Raw genomic sequence first — 12,108 nt, 5'->3', positions numbered from 1 at the left:
CAGTATTTGGGGATGGACAGGTGTATCAGAAATCTATGACTGGTATTTAGCAAACACTGGTGTAAAGATGCATATGTACACACAATCACTGTTGCCCATAGTGATCAGCACTCGGTCGCTAGGGTGACAGTTCTGAGAATAAGCATTATAAAACCACGTCGCTCGGAGTGATATGTTCTATTTCTATGGAGAGTGGAGGGGGGAAAACAGTGTGGCACATGATGGAGCAGCTTCCAGTGGGCAAGGTAAGGAGGGGAACAATGGAGTCATTTATTATTGGTGTTTGGAAATCCAACATGCCAGATCTTTTAAATGAAGTTGAGGGGCAGCTCCACACACTCTAGAACAGGGGTCTCAAACTCAATTTACCTGGGGGGCCGCAGGAGGCAAAGTCAGGATGAGGCTGGGCCGCATAAGGAATTTCACAATCGCGGCGCATCGCCGCCTCTGCCGGCCCCTCTCACTCTTCCTTCACAGAGAGGGGTGGGGAGAGGCGGCGATCCGTGCAGCGATTGACATCAGGAGGGGCAGAGCTGAAGCTGAAAGCTCTGCCCCTTCCAGGAAATACTGGCGGATTGCCCCCTGGGCAATTTGGGGGCTCTGCAGCCCTCGTTTAGCGGCGGGGATGCAGCGGATTACTTGGGAGCACTGAAGCGAACTATAAGGAAGCTTTTGCCGGCGAGGGCCACAAAATATTGTTTACAACAAAAACTTGCAGAGGGTGTCTTCAAAAACAGTATCAAAAATTTATTGAAATGTATATTGCTGTACCCTTAATTGACAGCCATTGCCGAGAACCATCACGTCAAGGCTTAAAACAAGCTTACAGCGACATTAGCTGCCACAAGCTTGTATAGAATGAAATGTGCTGCCCCTTTCCTCTATTTACGCTAAAACTGGTTTGACCACCAGTGGTGCCAATTGGATACAAGAGATTGTCAGCAAAGCGTTAAAGGCAGGCAAACACTATACAGAATTTTCAATAGATTAGCTGTTAGATTCAACAATAACATCAAACCTATTAAAAATGAAGACCTCCTTGACTGATCCCCACTTCTCCTTTGGAGAGTATTTGTGTGTGTGTGTGTGTGCGTGCGTGCGTGCGTGTGTGTGTGTGTGTGTTTAAATAGAAAGTTAAGATGAGCGTGGACTTACCGGATTGTAGGACCATTCATTGGCCCAGTTTCAACTTAGATCATTGTTTAGTAAGAGCAAAAATGGAAAAGCAGATTATTAAGGTGCAAACATTTGTGCCAGGAGTCGGGTTTGAAAGGGAATATGTGTGTGTGTATTTGTTTTTTTAATAATGACATCATACTTTTATTATAAATCACATGCTGTCATGGAGTCGATCCTGCCAGCCTTCGTTGATTCCAAGACTTTCATCAAAGAATGTCACAGAATGTTATTCTGAACAGGAAGTGACCTCAGGGGCTGATTATTGTCCTACATGGCTTCCTGCCGACAATCAGTCTGAAACGCCATCATGTTTACTAGGAAGCAACATCATATGTCCCAAAGGGGAACAAAAGGAAGCATCTCCCTGCAGACTGACCCTGATATATTGTAGATGTTTTTCATTTTTCACATTGTGTAATACATAAAGCTGTGCAGTCCTTGAATTTTAGGCATGTCTCACAGGATGGAAAATACACAGTATTTAAAGGTCAAAATGGGAAACTTTGATACTTGTACTTATACTATCTCTAGCAAGTCCTACTCTACAGCAATTAGAGGGCCATATATAGCATCCAGGCTGGGCTTGGGATTGGTCATGGGATCTATCTGAATTAGGCAAGTTGTAATGTTCAAAGGACTGAAAGTTCCAGTATGTGTCACCGTCAAGGTTGGATTTCTACTTTTTGTGCCCCCAGGCCAAGTATGTTGGGGCTCCACTTTTATGTACAGCAGTGCCCCTCCCATTCTATTTGCAGCCCCCTCTTCCATGTGTATCATTAATTTACTGTAGCCCTTCTCTTCATGAACAGCTCCCAGGGGCAGTGTTCTGCAAACTTGGCTCTCCAGCTGTTAAGGACCTACAAGTCCCACAATGCATTTGCCTTTATGAATCATGACTGTGGCTGTCAGACACCCACAATGCATTGTGGGACTTGTAGTTCCTTAGCAGCTGTAGAGCCAAGTTTACAGATCACTGCCCTAGGACATCAGTTTCCCCCTTTCCACGTTTTGCTGCCCATGTTCAGCCTCCTCTTTCCTATATAGCGACTGCTCTTTTATGTTCTGGTGCCCCCTTGGGCTGCTGTCGCCCTAGGCCCGGGCCTTTGCGGCCTTTCCAGAAATCCAGCCCTAGCCACCATCTTTTGACCAGATGACCTTTTCACCAATGACCAGATGCCACTCCTACTTCTATTAAACCATAGTCCAGTTTCAGGAAAATGTTTGTTCTAGTTTCGGAATCAGGGTAGGAACGTATTGGAAGTTATTGTTGTGGGGTCCTCATTTGGGAACATAATTCCAGGCAGACATAACATAGTGGGAAATCTTAGGAAGTCTCACATTTCTGTCCCTGGTACCACCAATGTTCAGATTACAATAGAGGTCCCAGGAACAGAAAACCAAGCAAGATATCCCGAGTGGAGATGTGGACAGCAGTAAAAACTTCGAGGAAACTTAATCTCTTTAAAGAATATCCAAAACTAAAATGCTGTATTTATTTTTCATTGGAGTTGTGCTTCCATCATAAAAGCTTGGTATTTTTAAAACATGTCTTATATGATGTTATAACCATTCATTTTCTTTTCTTTGTTTCAGAAGTTACCAAGCCTGCTCTTGCACCAAAACCACAAGGCCTCGACTCCTTCAGTTCAGTGCCTCATCCAAAGTATTCCTCACCTCTGCTCTCGAGATCAAAACTACTTCATCAAGGAAAATCTATGTCCAGGGGTCCCAAACCACCCATTGCCCCCAAACCAGTGTTATCTCCAGCTACAGAGCGGAGATGCATAGAGGACCAGCAGAACTCTCTGAATAAGTGTTCCAATGGTGAAGTAGCGTGTCCTGTGGAAATCTATGATGCTGATCATTACAGGCTGGGGTGCAGGGACTCTGAGAATTTGGATATGACGTATGGTCATTTTATTTCCGAGTCACAGCTTATGGATGAAGGAAACAATGATTTGGAGTATGAAAAGAGCTTATGTTCTGAAGAACCATCAGACACATGGGATTCTACCTTTGGGGAAGGGGACATCACTGACAACACAAACTGTAGTCCTTCTCAAGCTGGGGAGGAAGACAGCGGGCATCCTGACAGTATGCCATCCAGAGATATTGAGTCTGGAGACTCTACGGAAGTCGAGGACAGTGACAATACTGATGCCCTGAGTTTAAGATCTTCCTCAACTGCCGAGGCTGATAGCTTAGTGCCTCATTCTGGGTCAATGCAATTTAAAACGGACCTAGGAGACATGGATGACTTCTTACCCATTGACAGCAATGAATGTAATGTGGATTCTGAAGAACTGGATGCAGATCTAAAAGATATAGGTGGTGAGGAGGCAATCTTGACAGATGCTACTGAGGATAGTCCAGCAGCAGAAGCCGAACATGAAGAAACTGAAAATTGTGAGAACTGTCTAGCGGAAGATTCTGGCAACAATATCTCACTGCAAAGCTGTGAAGATGCACTTGTGCTTTCTCTGCCACCAGACCACCAATGTTTAGACACTGAAGAATGTCCAGAATTACAGTCTAGTTGTGCTCCATGGAAACAGACTGACATTGAGCAGGAGGCTTCTATAGAACCTCTAGATCATGTGGCGGCAGGTGAAGAGGACCCAGCGGTTGAGGAGGACAAGGGTGATTGTTCAAGAGACTTCATTGAAGAGTTAACAGAGGTTGCTGCAGAATCTAATTTTGAGAAGGCAATAGAAGAAGAACATGGTGTAATCTGTGAAACCAATGAGGCAACAGAAGAAACCGCAGAAGAGTCTGCTTTGCAGATAGCCAGAGATTCAGAGGAGACAGATGAAATCGCAGAAGAGGACAATATGGATGACAGCTGCCAAATCATTCTTTTTGAAAGTGACTATAATGGTGATGGGAATGAGTCAACCGAACAACTTTTGGATACAGGAAACTGTACACATATTTTGGAAACTGTGACAGAGGCAGAGAATGAGCAGATAGGTGCAGCTGAAGCTCTTCCTGAGACTGGATGTTTCCATGAAGAGTCAGACATCACTGACACGCCACAACTCTCCAAGCCCAATGAAACAGCTGCAGATGGAGAAGGAAGTCACAAATGTGATGATGACCCAGCTGTCATCGCTCAGAATGAAGGATTTGGAGAGGATGGAGCTGACACAGCAGAGGTGTCACCTGAAGATCAGGATGCAGAGGTCAAGGAGCTCCCTCCGGTTACTACGGAAAGAACACCAGTGGCTGAGGTAACTGCAGAACCAGAGGAGGATGACAGTAACCCTTATGTTCTGGAGGACAGTGTCCAGTCCAGAAACAGGAAACTGCTGCATAAAGAGGACATTGCTTACAACAAACCAGAAGAAGAATCCTCCAAGCCTCAATGCATAATGGAAGATTGCAACCAGGAAGGGGATAACCATTTACTTTGCATAGATAGGAAAAACATTGTCACAAGAACAAGATCCTACTCAGGAAAAATACCTGGTAATGTCCCTGAGACTGTTCCAGAAGAGACAGCGGCAGAAATGGATGCTCAACCACCAAGCAATGAGTCGTTTACTAATACAAAGTGTGAGAAGCCAGAGCCCAAACCTTTTGACTTTCTCAGGGCTCTTCCTAGAAAGCCAAGTCGCTTCATAATCTACCCTCGATCTTGCTCTGTCGAAGGCAGAGAAAATGCAGCTTCAATGTATATTGAGTCTGACATTACTTTTTCTCCATATCTCATTAGTTCATCGGGTAGCTTTTCACAAAGGACTTTCCATTCCTACAGCGGAATGTCCACACCTACCTCTGTGGTGGACATTCCACCACCATTTGAACTTGCCAGTATAACAAAGAAGCCCATTACCAAAAGCTCCCCTTCACTTTTAATTGAGAATGAATCTTCGGATAAAAGTTTCAAAAAGAAAAAGTCATCCTTTAAGAAATTTCTCACCTTAAAGTTTAAGAAAAAGACAGAAAACAAAGTCCATGTTGATGTCAATGTGTCTTCTTCAAGGTCTTCTTCTGAGTCAAGCTACCACGGCCCATCCAGATTAATCGATATGGACAGAAGGAGTACTGGAAACTCTCCTCAGATGCAAAGTCGTTCTGGGATGCATTGCCATCCAGATTCCCCCACAGCTATCCTCTACTACAAGGATAAAAGGAAAGGAACCTCAAAAGCCTTTACCAGGAGTGTGGCTAGGGTTGAGTCCTTTGAGGATCGTTCCAGGATTCCATTCATGCCTTTGCCTTTAACCAAACCAAGGTCTATTTCATTTCCCAACCCAGACACCTCTGATTATGAAAACATCCCAGCAATGAATTCAGATTATGAAAATATACAGATTCCACCTCGGAGGCCAGGAAGAGCCGGAACGTTCACAGAGTTTTTTGAGGATCCTAGTAGGGCTTTGTCTTCAGCCAATGAAAATGATGGATATGTTGACATGAGCAGTTTCAATAACTTTGAGGTCAAACAACAGAAGATAGAACAAGAGGCTGAAAGGTAATTATGTTTATATATGCGTTGTAAAACAGCACTGTATGGACAATCTTATTCAAACAGAAAGCACAAAAACAAGCCGATAATTGATAGCAGCCAATCACATTTCAGGTCTCTGTAGTCACATCAGTCAACTCTCAGGGCTCTTTAACACTAGAGCAGGGGTAGGGAACCTTGGCTCTCCAGCTGTTAAGGAACTACAAGTCCCACAATGCATTGCAGGAGTCTGACAGCCACAGTCATGATTAATAAAGGCAAATGCATGCTGGGATTTGTAGTTTTATCACAGCTGGAGAGCCAAGGTTCCCTACCGCTGCACTAGAGGCTAGTTTTGGCTTTTTACAGCCAAGACCATACTTAGCGTTTTCCAAGGTAAAATAAAAGTCCATAGACTTTCATTTTACCTTTCACACCTAAAGCAGCTTTTTTGGGCGTTGCGTCTTCAAAGCTGTTTAAAGCCGAAGTTGGCTTTTCGCGTTTCAATAATAGTCAATGGAAAAGGCCAACTACAGCTTTGTTACAGCTCTTTCAAAGCGTTTTACAGCTGACTTGTTGACTTCTTTTTAAAGAAAAAAAAAAGGACGTTTTCATATGAGCTGTAAAACGCTTTGAAAACGCTATGTAAACCACTGATAGCAAAAGGCAGCGTTTTAGCCTTTTCTACCGCAGCCTCTAGTGTGAAAGAGCCCTCAGGGGCCGGTTTATAAAAATCCTAGTTGGCTCTTACTGAATTAGTCTATGAGCTCAATTCACCTTGCGTAATGCAGGAAATATATCACAGCAGTAGGGATGCAAATACTTACGGGTTTATGCAGATTTGTATGTAAATATATGCAGTTTGAAATTGGACCAATCTGTTTAAACCTGGATGAGACTTGATTGGTCCAATTTCAAGCTCCATATATTTGCATAAAAATTTACATAAATGTGCATAAACTCTGAAGTATTTGCATCTCTTTGATCATCCCTATACAGCAGCTGTATAAAGCCTTCCTATGTAGTAATGTACTCAGCCCAAAGTCTGTTATTAGGATGGAGATGTCGTCAGTAAGAAATACATAATGCTCAATTAAAGGACAACTGAACTCAGAGGTACGGAGGCTGCCATACTTAATTCTTTTTAAACAATACAAGTTGCCTGGCAGCCCTGCTGATCTATTTGGCTGCAGTAGTGTCGGAATAACACCAGAAACAAGCATGCAGCTAATCTTGTCAGATCTGACAATAATGTCAGAAACACCTGATCTGCTGCATGCTTGTTCAGGGGCTATGGCTAATAGTATTAGAGGCAGAGGATCAGCAGGGCTGCCAGGAAACTGGTATTTATTAAAAGGAAATAAATATGGCAGCCTCCGTATACCTCTTACTTCAGTTCCCCTTTAAACAAAGCCTGGCGTCTTGCCGATGTGTTTGGCTGCAGCAGTGGCTAAATCACAGACCTGAAAGAAGCATGCAGCTAAACCAGCCAGACTCCAGTCAGAAACACCTGAGGACATCATATTTATTTCCTTTTAAGCAATACCAGTTGCCTGGCTAGCCTGCTGATCATCTGCCTCTAATACTTTTAGCCATAGACCCTGAACAAGCATGCAGCACATCAGGTGTTTGTGACATCATTGTCCGATCTGACAAGATTAGCTGCTTGCTTATTTCTGGTGTGATTCAGACACTACTGCAGCCAAATAGATCAGCAGGGCGGCGATGAAACTGGCATTGTTTAGAAGGATATAAATGTGTCAGCCTCCATATCACCCCTCACTTCTGTTGTCCTTTAAAGTACCCCTGAACTGGTGTTACATGAAGCCAATGGTGGGCTAGATTGCTAGACGTATCCTATGAGTACTCATTGTCATTGCCCCTGCACCCACCCCCACCCCCCCCCTGTTCCCCACGACCTCCCCCCCGTAGCTCCCAAGCCTCCCAAAAGCTCAGGCACAGAGCTATTCTGAAGTGCGAGGGGGAGAGTTTTAAGCTGCGTCTGTGCAGTAAAAGAAAGCACTTGTGAATGAGCGCTCCCTTTCTCTGTGTAGTTTGAGACTTCCGCCTGAGCAGTTCCAATTCACGTGCCGTCACTAGGGGGAGCTTCCTGGTTTTCATACTAGAGTATGGGGTAATATGGAGTATTCCCTTGAATATGAAGACCACCAGATACTGGGAATGGGGGGACCTCGATAACAGTGAACACTGCCCGGATACTTCTTAAGGCGTAAACTAGCCCACCAAGGGCTACGGTCTTTTTTTTTAACCCCAGTTCAGTGGTACTTTAATTCTCTCCTACTATTGTTTCTGTATACAACATTGTTGTTATATGGTGCTGTGATTTTGAAGCAGCGCTTTAGTTGTATTTATACTTTAGAGGGACATGCAGTATTTTAGCAGAATGGAGGTGGACACCCAGCCTGCACTGCAGCACCAGATGCTGAACCGCTGACTCAGCAGGCCGCTGTCTCCCACCGATAGCTGCAGCCTGCAGAGCGGCTCTGTAATATAACCTGCAGCCGCCAGCTGTCTCTCGGGTAAATTCAGCTTTAATTACGCCGCTCGCACATCGCCAGTGTTAGCAGTTTCACTTTGGCGCAGTGCTGCTCCTGAGCCCACTCTGATTGGATAATGGCTGGTAATGTCACCTTCGAGGTGGATCTACAGTAGGCTATTAAACACAATACATGTTTTTTATTTAGCATATTTTGTTTTATTTGTGTTAGCATTAGTTATCTTGGTGATAGCATTTAAAAAAATAAGCTTGTGCTGCATAGGAGTGGAGGCTGGATAGTGTACTGGTGAAAGACACTACCTTTGACATAGTAGACCAGGATTTGAATCCTAGCTGGAGCCAGAGCCAGATTTCTGGAATGGCCACAAAGGTCCCGGCCTTAGGGGGTTGCAGCCCAAGGGGGCACTTAGACATGAAAGAGGGATTGCTACATATGAAAGAGTGGGGAGCAGCACATGAAAACAGGAAAGTGACCCCTCAGAGAGCTGGTTATGAAAGAACGGAGATGCTGTACATGGATGATACACATGGAAGAGGGGGCTGCACATGGAATGGGAAGGACGCTGCTGTATATGAAAGGGGAGCCACAGCATACTTGGTGTAGGGGCACACAAAGTATAAATCCGGCCTTGGCTGGAGCCAGTGCCTATTGTTTAGCATAGACTTCACAATGACTCTCAGTGGCCTCGTGTCCACTTCTCCAACTCGCCGCCTTGTGGTCACAAGACCTGCTACCTTGTCCTATGAGCCAACAATGGCTATACAAACCATGGCATGAATAAATAAAAATGACTTCAAAAGCTTCTGTCTGATACTCATTGCATACTACCAATACATCAGACCCAAGTTAGGCCAGGGCTGTAGTGCATTACATTACCAAGGCCAGACTTATACTTTTTGTACCTATAGGCCAACTTTCTTGAAGCTCTCCTTCCAGTGGTGTAGCAATAGGTGTTGCAGAGGTCTCGACGGCCAGACTCTTGGGCCAGAGGGGCCCCGCATAGCCCTCCCTCAATAGAGATGGCCCAAACTGTTCGCAAGTGAACAGGCCATGGGGAATGACCTCGGTGTCATTTGCTCGTTCATCATATTCCTGGCAGCCGTGCAACCTTGATCACGCCTACAGCCGGGAGCACTCTGTGTGACGTCATGCGCATGCACAGAGGACTCCCGGCTGTGGGTGCCCTCAACTGCAGTATTAGCTCTTTATTGGTCCTGTACTGGTAATGATCACTTCTATAGATGCTTTGAATGATAATAATCATTAACAAGCTGTTCCCCATCCCCTTCTTGCCCCTCTTACTCTGTGGTTATCCTTGGCCAGTGTTGGTGCGCTGTATCAATTGTTATGAATAGAGTGCTTGGGGGGGGGGGGGGGGGGGCAATGTAAAACACGCACCGAGCTCCTTAGCTACGCCACTGTCTCCTTCCATGTGCAGCACCCCCTCCTATTCCCTGTGCAGACCCCTCATACATGTACAGCAGCCCCCTTTTATTATATACAAAATCCCTTGGTCTGCAGCTCCCTATTTCTATCTGTTGCTCCTTATTTGCAACCTCTGTATTCCATCTGTAGCAATCCCTCTTACATGTCCAGCCGCCCTCCGGCCAGCTGCCTCTCAAGGCCTGGGCCTGTGTGGCCTTTCCAGAAATCCAGCCCTGCACATCACGTCAGCATATTGTTGTCTCATGAGTTGCAGGTTTAACCCCTGCTCTAGGGAACTAAATTACTTTGACTGGGTTTTCTAATGCTCACCCGATTTAAGGTTTTTGGTAGTCTTCAGATTGGTTCAATGCATAAGGTAGGAAACTTTCAAGTGTATAGTTTGCATCCATAGTACATCTAGACTGCATTCATAATGCCTCAATATGGCGTTGCTACTTGTGGGCAATATGGTCAACTGTATGGAGGTAACAGGAGAGGACATAAGTTGACAGCATAGCACAGTGCCTGAAGTGTGGGATGACCAGGGTAAAATAACATGGAAACTGTGCACAGGGAGTTAGCTGCACAAGTTTCATAATTAGTAAGAAATGATCAGTAGTACCAGACGTGTTCACTGATAAATGTTTAGTGCAAATTTGTAACAAAAATGCAATTAACACTTTTAGTTGAACTGCACATTTTGATTTGTCTTTATAAAAGAGAAGAACAATTAGCTCTTTTGGGGCTAATTGGACCATGCCTTGTAAGGGTTTTTCGCCTTCCTCTGGATTAACAGGGATATGTGAGGGAGCAGGCTGGTGTTCTGCTTTGTTCTCTGGTTGAACTCGATGGACGTATGTCTTTTTTTAACCCAAATAACTATATAACCATGTAACTATGAGACATCATCTGTACTTTGTGTTTCGGGATATACTGTATTTACTCTGCAGTGTAAACAGCAGCCTTGTCAGTGTGTCATTAAATCTGGTTCATTCAGCTCCTACACAGACAAACAACAACTTCTTGACCTGTTTAGCACTATTCTAGTGTCAGAAATGTTTGTTCAGCTAGATTACAAGTGTTTTGCCTTCTAGTTTATTTGTGAGAGAGCTGCTATTTTTAAAAAAAAAACACTGGTTTACAAACCCTTGCAGTTAAAAAATAAAAAAGGAACACAGATAGTAACAATTTTGGTAAGATTGGTACTACATGTTTATCACATCATGTGACATGTCCTCTCAGGTATTTTATAGTACACCTGTAATGGAAAAAAAAATTACACACGTCAAGTCAATCACTCCAAGTTAGTAGGGGGGAGCCTCTGGATGCTTAAAGGGAGCCTAAGCAGTAAAAAAATTCTGGCCTTACCTGGGTCTTCCTCCAGCCCCCCGTAGCCCGCGAGGTCCCCCAGCATCCTCGTCAGCTCTTCCTTGGTCCCGCTGATGGCTCCGGTAACCCAGCAACTTCGGCTGAAGTCCTGCATGCTTGCCGTTGGCGCGCACTCGTCCCTGGCGCACTACTCCAGCCGCCGTAAGCGTCCTGCACATGGGCGTTTCACTGTTTAGAGAAGTGCGCATGCGCAGGACACTTACGACGTGATGACGCGATAGGTGCGCCAGGGGGGCAAATGCGCGACTTCAGCCGAAGTTGCTGGATTACCAGAGCCGCCAGCGGCACCAAGGAAGAGCCGAAGAGGATGCTGGGAGACCTCGAGGGCTGGAGGAAGCCCCTGGTAAGTCCAGAATTTTTTTTTTTTACTGCTCAGGGTCCCTTTAAGAGCATTCCCCGATCTTACGTGACCCCTACGCTGCTGGCAGGTACCCTCCTGATATGGTTGTGTAACCATTACTACTAACTGTCTATTTTATTATCACCAAGTCTATCCAAATACGGGTTAACTCACTGCTTTTTGTTCAGCCGCCTGCAAAGGAACAACATTATACCGTTTCTATTGTTTCTTCTGAGACGAAGATTTCAGAACTCAGCAGATTTAGCAAAAATAGTTCATCTGGACAGGCACACGCTGATAATGATTACAAAGCACAACCATTCTGAGGAACAACAGCTGCAGGGCTGCCATTCACATCAGGCTGGCATTATTCCCTTTAACTGAAACATCTTATTTAATGGGAGTCTAATGTGGCTACACAGCAATTGTGCCTGCAATATTACTTCTTATATATGTGCTTTTCCATACTAATGAAGATGTGTGTGAAAGAGTGTATATGTACTGTATATGTGTAGATAGATAGATAGATAGATAGATAGATAGATAGATAGATACAGTATATCTGAATAGCTCACAGCTACCCCTTGAATGATGCATCTTTGTCCTTCACCTGTAATATTCCTACACCTATAGCCAACTATAGCTGTTTCTGGGCCCAGGCCATCCAGACAAAGGCCAGCTATGCCCGCCAGTGTACTACAGGCAGAGCCGGAACAAGGTCCTCCAGCACCCAAGGCTGAGACACCAAAGTGCGCCCCCGGCCCTCCAACCCCAGCCGTCACACACTGATTTCTATTAAACTAAGA

At 44.8% G+C, this 12,108-nt stretch overlaps 1 protein-coding gene across 6 annotated transcripts in view; it reads left to right on the top strand.

Moving 5' to 3' along the window:
- Positions 1–12,108, top strand: part of FGD5 (FYVE, RhoGEF and PH domain containing 5) — a 321,938-nt gene that overhangs the window by 106,767 nt on the left and 203,063 nt on the right. For all 6 annotated transcript variants that reach the window (XM_068253043.1, XM_068253044.1, XM_068253041.1 and 3 more), the window contains one exon: positions 2,773–5,656. In XM_068253043.1, the coding sequence (XP_068109144.1) occupies positions 2,895–5,656 (2,762 nt within the window). In that variant the 5' untranslated portion in view covers positions 2,773–2,894. The remainder of the gene's footprint in view (positions 1–2,772; positions 5,657–12,108) is intronic.

This window comes from Hyperolius riggenbachi, chromosome 9, assembly GCF_040937935.1.
Source record: "Hyperolius riggenbachi isolate aHypRig1 chromosome 9, aHypRig1.pri, whole genome shotgun sequence".
Classification (NCBI taxonomy): Eukaryota; Metazoa; Chordata; class Amphibia; order Anura; family Hyperoliidae; genus Hyperolius; species Hyperolius riggenbachi.
Note: the sequence above shows the minus strand (reverse complement) of the source record. Positions and strands in the feature narration are given on the sequence as shown.